The sequence below is a fragment of the Oreochromis aureus genome, linkage group 1, assembly GCF_013358895.1.
Source record: "Oreochromis aureus strain Israel breed Guangdong linkage group 1, ZZ_aureus, whole genome shotgun sequence".
In the NCBI taxonomy this organism is placed as follows: Eukaryota; Metazoa; Chordata; class Actinopteri; order Cichliformes; family Cichlidae; genus Oreochromis; species Oreochromis aureus.
The window spans coordinates 5,986,637-6,005,822 of NC_052942.1; the positions used below are offsets into that span (position 1 = coordinate 5,986,637).

The 19,186-nt window shown below is 39.4% G+C and overlaps 1 protein-coding gene across 1 annotated transcript; it reads left to right on the top strand.

Annotated features, from left to right (window-relative positions):
• Nucleotides 1-143: 143 nt before the first annotated feature.
• On the top strand, nt 144-17,710 carry ano9b (anoctamin 9b). The gene is made up of 24 exons (XM_031730387.2): nt 144-346; nt 2,044-2,103; nt 2,786-2,902; nt 3,004-3,143; nt 4,042-4,091; nt 4,229-4,287; nt 4,739-4,818; nt 5,988-6,122; nt 6,256-6,349; nt 6,687-6,747; nt 6,840-6,922; nt 10,055-10,159; nt 10,546-10,710; nt 12,173-12,209; nt 12,720-12,831; nt 13,338-13,392; nt 13,572-13,669; nt 13,786-13,982; nt 14,439-14,591; nt 15,056-15,203; nt 15,295-15,408; nt 15,610-15,703; nt 15,784-15,896; nt 16,770-17,710. Exons 1-24 carry the CDS (start codon nt 326-328, stop codon nt 16,801-16,803), a joined length of 2,325 nt encoding a protein of 774 aa, XP_031586247.1. The 5' UTR covers nt 144-325; the 3' UTR covers nt 16,804-17,710.
• The last annotated feature ends 1,476 nt before the right edge of the window (nt 17,711-19,186 follow it).

Below are 19,186 nucleotides of genomic sequence, written 5' to 3' on the forward strand. Positions count from 1 at the left end.
TCTCTGAGTTTGCCAAACACAGATCAGAGAACAGGTACTGTTTTTCTCAGGATTTGAATGCTCACGTGAACTACACTTCCCGGGGAACCTGAACGCAACAGTCTCGTTTTGAAATGTGACGTCAGCGCCACAGGTAAAAAGGCACACCTGTACCTCCACACGGACAAACACGGAGCTAAAATATGCGGAAGTGAAGCGCTACGAGCTGGTTTAAAAAGAGTTTACATCAAAGTTTCTGCGGCAGTGATGGAGAGACACTGCTGAGCTGTTGGGTGGACAAGTGTGGAGAGACTGAATTCACATCTGCTCTGAAGCACCTTTCAGCATGTTCTTCAAGAAGGTCGAGGTAAATAGAGTACTAGTGTTTTCATCCTCTGACAGAGCTGGGGCGTCACAGAATTAGTGAAACCACTCTGGCTTTTTACTGGAAACTGACCTGGATAGAAATGCAGCTGAATGAAATCATGTCCACGAAGAAAATACTGCTTTATTATTGATTTGTAGGAAAGTCTTTAGCAACTCTCAGATTATTTCACCCTGTCCTTTTGTTGTGAGGCTTGATTCTTAGTTTAGTGTGAAAAATCCCAGGTGAGTCTGTACTGACTTGACATGTAGTACCGGGCGTGACTAAAAACACGGTATTTGTATTTCAGAAGCAGGATATTCCAGGGTTGCATCTAAAGAAAGTAACCCAATAGCTGGTAAATCAGTTTCAGGTTAGACTGTGATTGTGATGGGACTGGGTCACACCCATGCTAAAGGTTGCCACTGACAGATAGTAACTGTGTGAATGCTGTGAGCCACTTAACCCTGCTACAGGCTTTACAAGCAGCAGAAACAAAGGAGCATCGGGCAGGTCTGGGCCTGCATGCAGCCACAGGCCTGAGAGGACAGTCTGACATTCTGCTCATATTACTAAACTTTGCCTTTACAAATGTACGAATGTTTATTAGAACTCTGTCACTGAAACTCTGCTTCCACTCAGGAAAAACGGTGACTATAATAAACGTGTGTTATTGCTGCTCTCCTTGGATGATTTGATGAAACTAAATTTACATTAGTAATGATGTCAGCTGGACTCTGGACTCTCTTCAGATGACTTGATTAATGAAAATGAAACTGGCAGGTCAATGACAAGCAGGCTATCGGTCTAGATCAACCTGCTGTGAATGCTCTACCTCTACAATAAATACACACTGGTCTTAGTACTCTTTGTTTTTTGTTTTTTTTTTACCAGTAAGTACATGAAAAATATTAGAAAAGGAAAGGGTGTTAATAATAAACCAGTTCAACATTAAATGTGGAACTTCATTTGGAGCTCCTGAAGACTTTGTGAAGAATAAGCACAATGTACCTTTCGGTATATATTTGGTAACGCCAGCTACAGACTGTACAAGCTGAACAGAAACAGATTGGTGGTAAATGTTGAATACAATGGTGTTTAAAGTGGTTTGTGTGTGTTCACATGAAGAGGGTGCTGTTAGCAACAGATGATCAGTCTCAAACATGGACAGGTGCAGAGCTGCATGTTTTAGAGATGAACAATGAAGTATATTTCCAAAATTGTGGAAATTAAAAACATTCATATTTCAGAATCACAGTGTTTTAGCTAAAGAAAGAAAATCCTCCAGGCAGTATAACTAGCAGCTGTGCTTGTAAGTATTGCTTTTCCAGTATTTAGTCATGAGTAAGTATGTTACTATTCATTAGATATATGGGTATGGCCTCCCGCTTTCATAGTGTGAAGATACATAGCACATTACAAAGTTGTTCCAGGTGACCTTAATGAGCCAGTTACTGCTTCATAGTAGCACTATTATGACACACTGTAACAGCTACACACAGGAGAGCATTGAGTGACAAACTATGTGTTGTGCTTTATGAGTTTAACTCTCACTTCAAAATGTGTGAATTCTGGTTTCAAAAGATTGAAAGAGGCCTTTTGCTTCAATTTGTCTCCAATATATTGCAAATGTGTGTAATATGATATCATGTGGTGGAGTATATTTCAGTACTGACTGCTTATGTGTGTTTGTGTGCAAGGAAAATATTGAGCTGTGGGGCAGCGAGAAGGATGACACTGAGCCTTTACTTCCTTCGCTGGTAAGAATCTGCTGTCGCTCTCCCTCCGCTCACCTGAAGCTTTCCTACATTAACAAGATAACAGCAGACAAATGTCATCTGTAACATGCAGACATAAAATATACAAAGCTGTGTGACATCAGACGTGGACCCATTCAGGTTTATCTCCTGCTTATGTTCAGGATAAAACTCTGAAATTATTTGTCTCTTGTCTCATTTGCATGCTCTATCTTGGTTAAATGTTCCCATTTTCCTGGAGCTCAGTGTTTCATATATATATATATATATAGTACTGTGCAAAAGTCATGAGCCAGCCCTCATTTCTTTATATTTTGCTTCCAAGGAGCAAGACATTTTGTCAAAAGTGCTCTTGATCAATATTTGTACAGCTTTCTGAAGGTCTGTCAAAGGTTTTCTTTGGACATTGGCTGCCTTTTCACTCATTTGCAGTCCAGTCCTTGTACCTTTTTAAGAGAATCTGTTTTTGTTTTTTTTGTTAAACCAACCTATAAATTATTTAGCATAAAAAAGTTTTTAACTTAAGAGATGAAGCAGTGCTGTGTCTACACATAACAGACAACTTAGCATTTAAAATTGTTTTTTTGTTGTTGTTATCTGTAGGCATTAGATTCAAGTCAGTTACAACTGTCAGACTTTATCTGTAAAGTATTCACAGTGTGGTGTTATTTTTGTCTTTGAACAGCCCACCCACAGAACATTTGACTATGTGCTGGTCGCCAATAAAGTGGACAATGAGCAAAAGGCTTTGAGACAGGAAGCCTTTATAGCACAGCTGAAAAAGAAAAACATACAAATCACTGTAAGTTTCTCCAAAAATCTCAGATGTAACAAAAGCTGAGGGAATAAGTGATGATAATGTGTGTGCGTGCATGCATGCATGTGTATATATGTGTGTTTTAGAGGATTCCCCATGACAACAAAGAATTTTTTGGCCTGCGTGCTCCCAGTGCGATGTTTGAAGACTACCAGTACCTGCTGAAAGTTTCTGACTCTTGCAACTGGTGTGGAGATGAGAAAGGAGCTGTCACCCAGGCAACCAGGTGACAGACTTTTCTTGCAGGAAGGGGATATGGAGGATATGGTGGTTCTTTCTACTCTTTCAGTGCGCCCCCCCCCTCCATTATTGCTTTATCAGAAGGGAATGTTTTAAGCTCTTAAAATTAAAGCTGAGCCTTTTTCCATCAGAGTTCCATCAGGTTGGATGGGGAACAAAGATGCACAGCCATTTTCAGATCTCTCCAAAGATTTTTCCAAAATTTTTAATTTAATTAATTATATAGCACCAAATCACAACAACAGTTGCCTCAAGGTCCCTAATATTGTAAGATAAACATACAATAACATAATGTTCAATCAGACTTACCTTACCTTACCGTACCTGACTGAACATTGTTCAGGGTCTATGAACTAGAGGCAGACAGACAACCATGGAGACAAGACTGACACAAAGATGAGACTAAGAAAACTGGAAGGAAATACAAAGAGGTACTGTTAAACCATCAATAACTAACTAAGATGAAATACACAAATGATAAAATAAGAAAGCAACACCAGGGGTCAGAATAATAATAAAACTCAAATGCAGAGAAATACAAAACACTGTTAACCAATAAATAACATAATCCCTTCTCAAAACCAAAAGAACTCTGGATTAACAACCCAAGCACCTAGCAAACCTGTGCACTTTGTCATTATGGGGTGTTGTATGTAGGATTTTGAGGTGAGGTTTCACCCTTGCATCGAAATGCAGAAATGCCTGGGTGTGACTCTGACCTGCAGCCCTTTGTTCTGTGTTTTTCCCTGCTACCTCTCCCCCTCTATCCTGGCTATTCTTCACTAAACAACTGTCAAATAAAGGCAAAAAGGCCCAAAAATAAATCCTAAAAAACGCACTCATCCTTACTATGTGTTAATTTGAGCCTTTTATTGTTTCTCCAGGATCCGAATTGTTCATTTCATCCTTCATAACACGTACATCAACACAGGAGGTGAGAAAATCTGTAACTCTGTAAATCTTTAGCTAACGTGGAAGAAATATGTGTGTACTGTATGTATGTTAATGCGCAGCATTTTTTTTTCTTTTTTTTTTTTCTTTTTTTCATGTAAACATGTTTTCTTGCGTCAGAAAACCTGGAAGAGCTGTTAATGAAGGATGTGTTTGAAACCATGTTCTGTCTTCATGAAGTGAGTAAGACTGTCCCTAACCTGCTGCTCTTTATTCAGCATGTTCTTGGACAATGTACAAAGCAACTTACTCAAACTACAGCCTCACTAGGAAATCAGATTCAGTTTTGAAATACAGTAAAGAAACGAAGTATGAATACAAGGACTGAATACTGGCTACTAATTTAAGCATTAATAGCACTGTAGGTAGATTTTATTAAATGACTAATTTTGTAATAGTAATTAAGTATTGTCTTCATGTTTATGGCTTTTCAAAATGTGTTTAGTCTTGATAAATGCAAAGTATAGAAACTCTTGTCTGAGAACAATTTAGTATTTGAAACTCTGAGAAAAGACATTAGCTTTCAATCTATGTTTTGAATCGGCTGTAAAAAATTTCATTGTATTACATTGTAAGTTTACAAAAATCCTGATGTTTCCTTGTTCCCCCTCCCCTCCCTGTGTCTTTCAGAGAAAGGAGCAGAAAAAGCTGAGGAAAAAATGGGCTCGATGGACAGCTCTGTTTAGGGGACAGCCGGTCAATCACATCAAGTCAGTCTATACCTGTAATTGTTTTTGATGGTTTCTCTCTCTAACTCTAGCAGCAATTGCTTCATAATCCCCAAAAGGTGATTCTGTTCATCTGGACGTAGCGTTTTCAGTGGGAGGAACGTTTTGTCACTCGTCCAAATGACTTCTTCACTCTCAGCTGACTGCAGGTTTCCCCAACCTTATAAACAGTAGATTTGCACAATGACTGAAACTAGCATCGCTGAATGAACAATGGGCTGTTACGTCAGTCTCTTCATCATCAATGTGCAGACTGTCATGACCATTGATCAAAGACTATCTGCACATTAATGATGAAGAGACTGACTTAACAGCGCATTGTTCATTTAGTGATGCTAGTTTCAGTCATTGTGAAAATGTACTATTTATAAGGGACAGCTTACTCTAATCAGCAATTAAGAAAATTTAAATTTTATTTGTCACATACACAGCACAACATATAGTGAACATGTAGTGAAATGCTTGTATCCGAGCTGCAGACGTGGCCACGCCATTCCAGGGCTTAGTTTTAGCATGGGGGCTCTAGCCAGGACCCTTACTGGATACAGGGTGGAAATCGAACTTGCAACTCTCACTCCAAAGGTGTGTAGTCTTGCCACTACACTATCCAGTTGCACTGAATGTGCACTTAAGGCCAGAGAAAGGTGAGCTGTAGTGCGAGATAGCCCAGTTGGTTTTTGTAGTTAGTGAGCCGTGACTATGGTGGCTGGTTGCTCCTGCTTTTCAGTGTATTGACCATGCCTGGGTTTTGTTGTTTTCCCTCCTTAAAAGGCAATGGTGGCTTGGTTGTCTCTTTTAGTTTAATCAGTAATAGAAACATTAATTTCAAATTTAATAAAAAAACCTTTTGAACATGGAGATTTGTTTCTTCGCCATTTACCAATTTTGCTTCCTTGTCTCCTTTTTTCAACCCGGACACCTTTTGTTACTTTCCCACATCTCCTGGACCTTTTAGAGGAACGTAACAACTTCGCTTGCAATGGTTTTATAAAGCAATGACAGATTTTACGTTGGATTTCTTCAGAGAAGGAAAACTGTCAGGTTTTCAGAAAGGGAAACTTACGACCTTGTTCATTATTTTAAAGGGGTAAATGGTAAAGTGCATGGTTATATAGTGTACTGACATGTTTTTGTTTGGTTTCTCCTTGCAGGTCTTACTTCGGGGAGAAGGTGGCTCTGTACTACCTTTGGCTTGCCTGGTACACTAAACTGCTGGTACCAGCTGCTATTCTGGGTGTTATAGTGTTTCTCTATGGCCTCGCCTTTTTCAACACCAACCCTCTCATGTAATAGCATCATGTCCAAACAAAACGATGAATCTCAGACAATCTTAAAGATAAAAATTTAAAATACATGGCTAAGCCATACCAGTATTATAACGTCTAATATTGTATCATATATAATACTTTGGGTCCCCAGTAAGGAAGTATGTGACTCCAACATCACTATGTGTCCTCGCTGTGAAAAGAGGTGTAAGACATGGCAACTCTCAGACAGCTGCACCTATGCTAAGGTGAACTTAATTCTTCTGCTAGTCTTTTTTTTTTAATTTGTTGTCTCAGTTCATGTCAAAGTTAGGTGTATGCATAAACAGTTCAAATAATTTAACATTCAAAAAATAAACCAGCTGTAAAGTGTAACAGGAGTAATGGAATAATCTTATTAGTCTGTGAGACCTCCCTACAGTATTTCTTCCTTTTGGCTGCAAAAACCCTTTAAAGTCCCTTTTTTTTTTTTTTTTTTTTTTGCCCCCAATGATACAGAGCTAAGTGAAGAGGTAACAGTCCTGTCTTGATGTGATTGTAATTATTATTTTTGCTCTTCATCACATACGTGTTGTGTCTGCACAGGTCACACATTTGTTTGACAATGAAGGCACTGTGGCTTTTGCAATGTTCATGGCAATCTGGGGTGAGTCTATGATCATCTGTGATGTGTAATTAAATTGGATCTGACGTCTGATTCTTTTGTACTTTTGGGTGAATTAAAATGTATCATTTTAGCCACTCTATTCTTGGAGCTGTGGAAGAGACACAGAGCTAAACATGTTTCTAAATGGAAGGTCTATGACTGGTGTGAGGAGGAGGTAAGACCTTTTGTCTAACTTACCAACATGTCAGTATTGCAATCTGCTGTGTCTACATACAATAAAATGTTATACAGGGTGGGCCATTTATATGGATACACCGTAATAAAATGGGAATGGTTGGTGATATTAAAGTCCTGTTTGTGGCACACATAGTATATGTGAGGGGGCAAACTCCTCAAGATGGGTGGTGACCATGGTGGCCATTTAGAAGTCTGTCATCTTGGATACAACTTTTGTTTTTTCAATAGGAAGAGGGCCATGTGACACATCAAACTTATTGGTAATGTCACAAGAAAAACAATGGTGTGCTTGGTTTCAACGTAACTTTCTTTCATGAGTTATTTACAAGTTTCTGACCACTTATAAAATGTGTTCACTGTGCTGCCCATTGTGTGCAACCCTTTTCTCCCACTCTTCACACACTGATAGCAACACCGCAGGAGACATGCCAGCACAGGCATCCAGTATCCGTAGTTTCAGGTGCTGCACATCTCGTATCTTCACACCATAGACAATTGCCATCAGATGACCCCAAAGATAAAAGTCTAAGGGGGTCAGATCGGGAGACCTTGGGGGCCATTCAACTGGCCCACGACGACCAATCCACTTTCCAGGAAACTGTTCATCTAGGAATGCTCGGACTTGGCACCCATAATGTGGTGGTGCACCATCTTGCTGGAAAAACTCAGGGAACGTGCCAGCTTCAGTGCATAAAGGGGGAAACACATCATCATATAGCAATTTCAAATATCCAGTGGCCTTGAGGTTTCCATTGATGAAGAATGGACCCACTATCGTTGTACCCCATATACCACACCAAACCATCACTTTTGTTGTTCCAACAGTCCGCTATTGGTCTGACACTAACCCACATTGGATGGATCATCCAATGTGGGTTAGTGTCAGACCAATAGCGGTGGTTTTGTTTGTTAACTTCATCATTCACATAAAAGTTTGCCTCATCACTGAACAAAATCTTCTGCATGAACTGAGGGTCCTGTTCCAATTTTTGTTTTTCCCATTCTGCAAATTCTGTGCGCCGATCTGGGTCATCCTCATTGAGATGCTGCAGTAGCTGGAGTTTGTAAGGGTGCCATTTGTGAGTAGCTAATATCCGCCGAAGTGTTAACCTCTTCGACATGTCAATGGCTTTGAACAAAGAGAAACTTGTAAATAACTCATGAAAGAATAAAGTTACGTTGAAACCAAGCACACCATTGTTTTTCTTGTGACATTACCAATAAGTTTGATGTGTCACATGGCCCTCTTCCTATTGAAAAAACAAAAGTTGTATCCAAGATGTCCGACTTCTAAATGGCCACCATGGTCACCACCCATCTTGAGGAGTTTGCCCCCTCACATATACTATGTGTGCCACAAACAGGACTTTAATATCACCAACCATTCCCATTTTATTATGGTGTATCCATATAAATGGCCCACCCTGTATAGTGTAGTTTGGGGTCTGCTCTCATATAATGACTGACTTACCTTAACCATGAACATTCATTCACTGATCTCAGTGGATTGTTAACCAAAAAAAACCATCCTGAGTGAAAAAACTAAAACCAGTTCAATTTTATTTAGATATTGCCAAATGCCAACAGCAGGTGGTTTATATTGTAAGGTGAAGACCGTACAGTAATGCAGAGAAAACCACAACAATTAGATGCCCCACATTAGCAACAGTGGAAAGGAAAAACAACTCTGGCAAACCAAGCTCAGTAGGGGCAGAAATCTGCCATGACTGGGTGGATGTGAGGGAAGAATTTAAAAAATACTGTGCCCTAAACGGTGTAAATTTATTAACTGATCTGAACCTGGGGAAAAAAAAAAAAAGATATTTCCCAAACCTAAATATTAGAGATGGGGTGGTCTGTTCCCCCTTCAGTCAGTTCTCTACTCTGTCTGTAAATTGAGTAACATTAATTAAGGAACTACTTTATGTAAGTGTTGTTGGTACTATGTTAGGCCTCTACGTATGTTAGTGTACATTCAATTCAGTTTTATTTGTATAGTGCCAAATCACGACAAAATTCGCATCAAGGGGCAGTTAGAATCATGTGATACAGTTGGTAGAGACTGTAAAGTCCTATCAGCTTTTTAATATTAGAAAAATAAAACATTTTGCAGTAAGTTATCATGGTGAAGCAACTCCACTTCTGGCAAAAAGTTTATTTAACAGGTGGGATTCATAAACTTGGGCTTATATTTTTCAGTCTGGTGTGACTGTTGAAAGCCAATTCGAGAGATTATGCATCATCTATTAAGATCAAACTAGCTCTCCAACTGTATAAAGTCAGATGGAGATGATGGGGCTGAAAAAACACACCAGGCAGACAGAAATTAATTTAAAGATTTTGATCACAGTGCAACGACATCTGGTCACGACAGAGGCAGCAAATCTGCCCACAGTGCCATAGAGCAGGGGTGTCCAACTCCAGGCCTCAAGGGACAGTGTTTTAGATATCACCCTGGGTCAACACACCTGAATCAAATGATTAGTTCATTGCCAGACCTCTGGAGAACCTTAAGACATGTTGAGGAGGTAATTTAGCCATTTAAATGAGCTGTGTTGAATCAAGGACACACACACGCGCACACACAAAAACCTGCAGGACACCGGCCCTCGAGCCCTGGAGCCCGGATCACTTCCCCCATCCCTGATCAAATGGATCCATCAGGGACAACTTGGGGTTCACTATTTTGCCCAATGATAATTTGACATGCAGACTGGAGTATCCACGAATCAAATCACTGACCTTTACTGACTACCTCCTGAGCCACAGTGGCCAATGTGTCTGCTTTGCTCAACTGCAACTGCTGCGCGTGTGGCTACCATCATAGATTATAGCAAGATTATTATTCTCACTTATATCAAAATACACACATGAATACACAGTTCAAGACTGTGTATTCATGTGTGCATAAAGAACTTGCTCTGATCAGCTGATAATCATCACCAGTGTGCAGTGATAAGAAATTTCATTTGTCACATAAAGTTATTTCTGTCATCTTCAACCTTTAGTGCTCTTGTTAAAACCCTTATATTTTCTCCACAAATTTGTACTTTATATATGTTTAATGTGGATTAAATATCTGTGTGTGCGTGCGTGTGTATCTCATCAGGAGGAACTGATCATGGAACTAGTGAATGATCCAAACTGTAAAGCTAAACAGTTCAGACACTCCTATCTGCAGAGTACCCTGGTCCTCATCCTGGTAACACTCATGGTAAGAGACCTGGACCATGCATCATACAGCTAAACCTCTAAATATGTAATGTGATATGTAAAACTGAACATTCTGTGGATGGAGTTTGGGATGGGGCCTGTGTGGAGCATTCCCTGGTGTGATTAAGGGCAAAAAAAATTCTCAGAAACTCTAGGACACATCACTGACTAAAACCAGCTCACAACCACTTTAAAATCCTGAAACAAGAACTGTAGTACTATATAACTATCAGGTGGAGAATCTGGATTGATCTTGAAGGACAAGAACATGAACCTGATTTATGGAAAATAAAAAATCAGACTTTTAAAATAAAAAACAAAAACAAAACTGAAATGAAATTGTGGCCTATTGAATAAAAGTAATCTGCTGATGTGATTGTTTTGCAGTTGATGCTGATTATTGGCCTCGCTCATGCTCTTGTGGTATTTCGAGTTGTTGCTGCCCCCTTGATGTCTGAAAGTAAATGGGATTTTTTGAAAGACAACGCCAACCTTGTATCTGTTTTTCTTGGAGCTGTGCTGCACTACATCACCATTCAGATCATGACCCGCGTATGTATACCTGGATCTTCATCACTCAGTGTTGGCAGAATGAAAGCAACAGGAAGAGGATGTTCCATTTAAACAGCTTAAAATACCAGTACTATCCAGGGTACTGCAGTAGGGGACCACTTTGATTGCTCATTGTTGCAAAGTGCAACATCTCCTAGCATGTTAAGTACATTCAAAGTATAAAGTGCTTTGAGTGTTCACTTAGAGCACAAGTGAACAGTCGGCCTTAGCCTCATTTCTTCTGTCTGTCTGTCTCTCTCTCTCTGTCTGTCTGTGTCTCTCTCTCTCTCATTTCTACTCTGACAGACTGCATCTTTTGAAGTTTGCCCTGTAATGAGTCTGGGGCCCAACTGATGGTGAACCTCTAAAACAGAGAGGCTGCCGTTCTCAAAAGCATGCAAAGAAAACCAAAAGATAGTGTATTTGAAACTTGTTTTGCCAAACTTGCTATCAAAACTGCTCCACATTGTCTGGCAACAGAAATACAGGAGATTTGCTCTCTTTATTGTCTGTGTAGGTTCTCAGTCATCCATGGTAGTCTAAGGAGCTTGGAAAGAAAGTTGCTTCTTTAAGTTACGTTCTTTCCAAGCTCATTAGACTTCTCTCCTTATTTTTAACTTTACCAATACCCATGAAGTTGCATTTCAGTTGGAATTTGAAATCTCCCAACTATTACGTAGGGTTTTGGACTGGGCCAATGAGGTCTAATAGTCTCTGCTGTCTTCACACTTCATCCTTGACTTCGTTTGTTTTCCTGCAGTCCTGGCAGCCAGTAAAACTGAGTAGAAAAATTTTGTTGTGCCCGAGCGTCTCGCAGCTATCGGAGCATTCAACCTGCCCCTGAAACTGATCTAACAGGTCAATATACAAGATGTGATCAAAACACCTGATGTAATTTGTCCACCAATGCTTTCGTTGTCTGGACCAAAAACCTCACCCTCTGGGTCAAGCTGACCAAACATTTAGTTCAAGGGTCATCACTAGTCATGAGAGCTCTGGGTCTGTTTGTCAGTGTATAAATATACCTACACATTACTTTTAGAATTTTTTTCAGCATTCTTTTGGACCAAATCAACATAATCCTCGTTTAGCATGCCAGTGCCAGCCTTTATAAGCACTGCTCTATGCAAATTTGTCAGCTTCCCCATATTCAAATGACTGCGTGACACAGTCGCGGAGATCAGATACAACAGTCCAGAAAGTCAGAGCAGCATGACTTCAGGGGGATTAAAGCAAAAGCAGACTAATTTAAAACAGGTTGGTTTTGTTTTTTTTTTTTTTTGCCTTTTATAGAACTCAACTGATAATGCCCCTTAGACAAAAAACCTTTACATATAGTCTACTGAAAGACACAGAGGACAGTTTGACTGGAATCTCCTGAAAAAGTGCTGCTGTATGGATTCAACCAATGTGATGCCTATAATTAAGTTGTTCTGTGTCTTACCTTTAACTCCACCTGTAGGTCAACAGATGGGTCTCCCTGAAGTTGTGTGATATCGGTGAGAACCAATTTATTTCACTGCAAATAATAACGATATTAATATATTCACAGTTGAGCCAGACTATTTTGACTAATCAGAAAAAGGGGAAAACACAGATCATCTGATTCTGCCCCTGAAGGCCTTCTGGTATATGAGATGGAAAAGCAAAACCTGTCAGTAAATGCTGATGTTTACTGACAGGAAATGGAAAGCTTGTGGGTGCTCTTAAAGAGTGGTGCTGATCAAAGTGGGGACTAATCATTGGACTGGCTACTGGTGTAGGGGGAGGTTTTGGAACAGGTGTGATCAGCTAAAGCTCCAAATCGTAAAATGAATGCTTTAAAGCACCTGTTGTCTTGGTGGCAGCAACCACAGCACACCCTCTGAGGCCCATGTTCAGTCTGTGGCAGTAATATGCAGGCCATTATATTTTTGCTCATTCATGTGTAAAAACATAATTTTGACATGTCTTCCTGAGAAAACTAAATATAAGACATTTTGTTTGTCTGTGCATGTGTTTATATTCAGAGAAGCTGAACTCACTTGCTGCTACCGAGAGGAGCTTCACAGTCAAGATGTTCACCTTCCAGTTCTTCACCCTCTTCTCCTCTCTCTTTTATGTGGCCTTTTTTCTGGGCAGGTACTCTGTCATATTACTATTATTATTATTTTTTATTTTAAACATTAAGGGTTGCAAGATGACAGACAAAGTAGAGCTTAAATGATTGCTTATTAATGATCTTGGGTTTTGACAGCAAACCAAGTTAGATTTTTACTTTTTATTACTTATGTTTTAGTCATTGTTATGTATAGAAATATCCAACTTGTCATTGTTCAGACTCAAATGTATTTGTAGCTTAAAGTATTTTATTTTTAAAATATATAAAAAATGAACATCTTGGAAACCTGGAAGGTAAAATAAAATTTTCTAATGCAAACAGTCAGCTAGAAAATCGTCAGCTGATGAACTCTTTTATTGTAAGATCTTCCTCACAGAGACACTCAGAATATAGTGTAGAGTACGTTACTGTACACTTACCATACTGTCATTACTCTGATATGATACTGAGAGCATTATAACCATAGCAGACATACATTTAGAGGTTCCCCCCAGCTGATTGCTTATGTGACGTTGTCTCGTCACAGGATAAATGGCCATCCAGGAAACTATGTGCGTCTCGCTGGGTATCGACTGGAAGAGGTTAGGAAATAATCATCCATCCATCCATCCATTCGCTTCCGCTTATCTTTTTCAGGGTCGCGGGGGGCGCTGGAGCCTATCCCAGCTGTCATAGGGCGAGAGGCGGGGTACACCGAAATAATCAAACATCCATATATATTTTTTAGTGCTAACACTCATTATTGTCGTGTGTTTTCTAGTGTCATCCCAGCGGCTGTCTGACAGACCTCTTCATCCAGATGGCTGTAATCATGCTGCTCAAACAGACTCTCAACAACATCATTGAGTTCACAGTACCGTAAGTGTGCTGTTTTCATTACAGTTCTCCTTTAAGGAAATGGCTCATCATCTACAGGACCTCATCAAAAATGGTGTTATTAATGTGTTGTATTTCTTCATTGGTATGGTTTCCAGCTGGTGCAAAAGACTTGTGAATGAAAAAGCTGCAAAGAAGCTGGAGAGGAAATGCGGTTACTGTTACAGGAAGGCTTGTCGAGATGAAAATGGATGTATTGAACCATGTGACATTTGCAAACTTCGTGACTGGCTGCGTAACTACCACCTGGCCAGCAGTGATGCCTTCAGTCTGTTCAATGAATTCTTGGAAATGGGTAGGTGCTCTTAGTTTTCTGACCACATCTTCAAAAAACAACTCACTGATTATAGGGTAAATTGTTTCTCACACAAATAGCACCTGAGTGAGAAGTACCAGACATATGTGATATGTTTGTGCAAAGGTTAAATGTTGGAGGACAGTCATGAGCATATGCAGCTTAAAGAAAAACTGAATCAGTTGCAGGTTTTGCTCCAGTGGACATCACTGGGCACCAGCATGTCCTTCATATCTTTCCTAAACAGAGGGATCATCTGATCGCCAGGGTTCTGGCGCCAGGGAGGTTTTTCCGATCTCTACCTTAAATCATAAAGTGCCCTGAGTTGACTGTTGAACTGGCGAAAATAATTTTTCTACACATGGTTTTTATCTTTCATCATGAAACAAATATGAATACTGCCTCTTTTCTGAAATGACTTCAAATCTATTGAATTCTCATGTCTGTGTTGTCCAGTGATCCAATTTAGTTTCACCACCATATTCGTGGCAGCATTTCCCCTCGCACCCCTTTTAGCGCTCATCAACAACATCTTTGAGATCCGTCTGGATGCTATCAAAATGGTCCGCCTGGAGCAACGACTGGTACCCAAGAAGACTAATGACATCGGTGAGCTGTGTGGCATTTTATATGTAGTTAGGTGCTTAAGGGTTTATACCATGACATGGTACACCACTACAGTGAATTTTAAGTGCAGACTTTAACGTTTCAAGGATTCAACAGAACTACTGCATTAACTATTAGAGACTTACAGCCAATTTTATATACAGTCCCCAATTTTCAGATTTTCATTTTTGCTTGTTATAAGTGCAGCTGTGCCTGTAACAAGCCTGTCTGGTTAGAATCCAATAAAGCCATAGTCTGTCATTTTAAGAGACTTATGCGCAAAATGACGTCAGTTTCCAAATGCTCATGAACTGATCTATAATTCAAAGTTTCAGTATTCATGTTTTTTATAGCAATAAGATATCAAAAGACTTGGAATAAACTCACTGATGTCCATTATAAGTCAGCACAAAACATTCAATGTGGAGTGAAAATTTTATATATTGTGTGTTTTAATATGTCTGCAGGTGTGTGGACAAAGCTGTTGGAGGCCATTGGTGTGCTGGCAGTGATCGCTAATGGTCTGGTTATTGGAATCACATCGGACTTTATTCCTCGACTTGTCTATCGTTACCATTACGGCCCATGTGCTAAGGGAAAGCTCAATTACACAGAGTCAGTCAGATTTCACCTGGTAGAGAAAAGTGTGAAGATGTGAGATGACTGGTTTCTGTGTCATCTCATGTGTTTTGTGCTCTTGTTGCAGCTGCATGGAGGGCTACATTAATGACACTCTGTCAACAGCCTATATGAATAATTCAAACTTCGACGCATTCATAAATCCCTGGGAAAGGCATAACTTCAGTGTCACAGAGTGCAGGTGAGAATACAATACAATACAACTTTATTTATATAGCACATTTAAAACCAAAGGTACACCAAGGTGCTTCACAACAAGGTGAAAACATAACAGATATGTTATGTTTTAACATAACACCAAGCAGAATTACTCTTCTTGGTGTAAACATACACGAGTCATTCACAGATGTGATTAACAGGACACTGTGTGTTACATTTGCAGCTACAGAGACTACAGGAATGAAAACGACTACTCGCTGAAGTCTCAGTTCTGGTTGGTCTTGGCTGTGCGCTTTGCCTTTATCATCCTCTTCGAGGTTTGTTCGTCACATGTTGCTCAGACTGGGTTGTTTTAACATTGAAATATCCACCTGAATATTTTCTTGTGTTTCTCCAGCATGTTTTAGTGTTGTGTAAGTTTATAGCAGCCTGGTTCGTCCCGGATAATCCCACGCAAGTGAAAAATGAACGTCTGCAAGACAAACTGACTCGTCTGAAAGACGAGCTACGGTAAGTAAGAGATAAAGTTATGTTTTACAACTATACTATCAGAATGCCTCTCTTAAATATTTTCATATGTTATAGGGATATCCAAACACTTGAGATGAAGCCAGTTTTCCTGCTAACAATCTAAAATGTTCCTTAAAAACACCTTTATTATGGTGTAACTGCTAGTTGAAGTGGAAAGTCTGTGTACAACCTGAAAAAAGAGACACAGAAAGTAAAACATGCCACAATAAATATTTTTAAATCTACACCATTTAAATACAATAGACCCTACAATAATGCATATGAAGAAAAACACAACAATCACATGACCCCCTATGAGCAAGCACTTTGGCAATAGTGGGAAGGAAAAACTCTCTTTTAACAGGAAGAAACCTCCGGCAGAACCAGGCTCAGGGAGGGGCGGCCATCTGCCGCGACCGGTTAGGGTGAGAGAAGGAAAACAGGATAAAAGACATTCTTGTTATTAATCTCTGGCTCTCTTCCACAGCATGATTCAGTGCAGAGAGGTCTATTAACATATAGGGAGTGAGAAAGGTGACTGAAGAAGAAACACCCAGTGCATCATGGGAATCCCCCAGCAGCCTACACCTATTCCAGCATAACTAATATGCTTTAGACCTGAAACTTTCTTTTTTTGCTAATCTTAAAAGTAGCGATAACAATAAGTCAAGAGAAGAGAGCAAACATTTTGAACTGAGAGGGAATCAGGAACTGGAAGTGCTAGTTTGAGTATTCCCTGACCTCCAACAGTCAGTGTGAATCCATAGAAGTGTCTTGTACTTCGGCTATTCTGACATATTTATTTTATTTCAGCATGTTACATTCTGTCTTATTCTATAAAGTGTGCATGTGTTTGTGTGCTTTGTTTTCCAGTGAAAAGAAACTGAGCAAATCAACAGATGTCTGACTTCCCTACTCTGACCTCAGGTCTGTGCCCACTGGCACATGCTGCCTCGGTGAAAGATGGATATGGCTGCTGCACTACATTTCAGCTGCAGCATTCTTAATTTTATGTGTCAGGGTGTTAACAGACTACACATGAGGTCTTGTGATGTTCTGATATTAAAATGTATATTTTTGCCACTTAGAGTTATTAATACCTTGGTGTTGCAGGTCTTGGTTGGACACAGTTTAACTGTTCATCTAGCAAGAGTTCTAAGTTTGTCTAAACTACCCATTTTAGTCAGAGAACTGGCTGTTCCTGAAAACAGGGCTAACTGTGTGTTCATGCATTGTCAGGTAACAAGTGTCCCACTTCCAGCTTCTACACACACTAATCTGCATATCAGACACTGTGTGCGCTAACATCAAGATTAAATGTGTATATTTATTAAAGCTTTAGACAAATACTAGATAAATTTTCCATTAAGCAGTCATGAGAAAAGAACGCATTTTAAATAATGTTTCTTTACAGCCTCTAGATAAGGTCATCCCCTGTGACTGTATGATTGGCTTGCTGAATGTATGATGCGTCATGTGATCCTTAAGTGTTTTATCAGGTTTCATTCGAGGTTAAACTCTGAGTAAAGAAGCTGCTGGAGATGAATCCTACAAATGTGAGTGGTTAGAAACAGGAATTCATTTTGGTTCTTAAAAATATGCTTTTTACTGGCAGTGTTGCAATGTTTGAATGTTTTTACTTTAAAATGTTTTTAAAATGTAACTGTTGTTCATAATTTCAGTGTCAGAGTATAACATGTATAGTTATTTGGATTGAGCCAGAATCATGAGGGAGCTTAGCTTAAGCACCAGCACTGTGTTGAGGACAGTAAGTAGTTCTCTCCTTCAGCAGCAATAAACTATAAACACATGCATACTGGCTCATGAATGTTAATGCTAGACTTCAGGGTGCACAGAATCTGTACTCATCCTCAGTATACACATTCATGTTTTCTTTTGAATAAGTTGGCAGTGTCTCTTCAAAGTTCCAATTCCAGAGCTGCAAGGCATTTTATTATTGCTACATTATTTTGAATATACACTTGTATCTATATAAGATTAATTCAGATAATTGTTTTCTTAGTAATGTCTGTAGAAACTTAAGCATTATTTTGAGAAGTGCAATAACTTTTTAAAAAGTCTGCACGTCATTCATATCCTGAATGTTTGTTTCAAAACCCTCTGTCATGGTGTGCACAGACAAAATGACAAAACTGTGTCACTGGCCAAATACTTATGGACCTGAGACTTTATTCCATCTCATCTGTGGAACAGGATGACACATATCATAACCAGTTTCAATGGAAGTTGATGTGCAGTAGAAAAAGGACATAGTTGGAAGAAGCCATCATGACATCTCCCTTGTTGATTTCACAGGTTTTCTGTAGTCACTGCATGATAGTTTATTCTAGTACATAATACTGGTACTACTACTTGCTTACAAAAAGTAAAAAGCAAAGATTACGTATAGGCAATCTAATCCTACAATACTCAATCATAACATGCAAACATTTTATTGTTAGAGCTTTGAAGTGTACCGTTTCTCCATCTTTACAGGGACATAATGAAACAAAAATAATGATGTTGTTTTAAATTTAACTGGATACAAATCCTTGGTATTGTATGAAAATGCTTGAAGTCAGGAAGTTCCCTAAATGCCGGGTTTTCTTTTGTTTTGCTGCTGTTTGTTAATCTCAGTCCTTGGTTTTGTTTTTGTGAAAATTCAGTTTTATTTATACAGCGCCAAATCACAACAACAGTAACCTTAAGGCGTTTTATATTGTAAGGTAGACGCTACAGTAATACATACAGAGAAAAACCCAACAATCATATGACCCCCTATGAGCAAGCACTTTGACAGTGGGAAGGAAAAACTCCCTTGTAACAGGAAGAAACCTCCAGCAGAACCTGCCTCAGGGAGGGGCGGGGCCATCTGCCACGACCAGTTAGGGTGAGAAAAGAAAGACAGGATAAAAGACAGCTGTGGAAGAGAGCCAGAGATTAATAAAAGCATCGTTAACTGGGTTATGGTCACCTGATTAACTCTGATTGGCTGAAGAAACCCTATGGACACTGTTGTGGTATGATTAATTGCACAGCTCTGCACTGTGCTGTCCACTTGATTTTGGCGTTTGAATCAATCTCCTCAATTTGTTACAAAATCATTTTGTTTCTATATTCTTATTTAATCCTTGAATAAAAGCTGACTGGTTCATTTCAAATCTACTCTCCTACTGTACACACACAACATTCCTAAAATGAAATATGTGGACCCAGAAAACAAGATGGAGCTCTCCCTTAGCCAACTCAGTTCAATCCTAACTGCTTTGTTCAGTATTTTCTCAAAATAA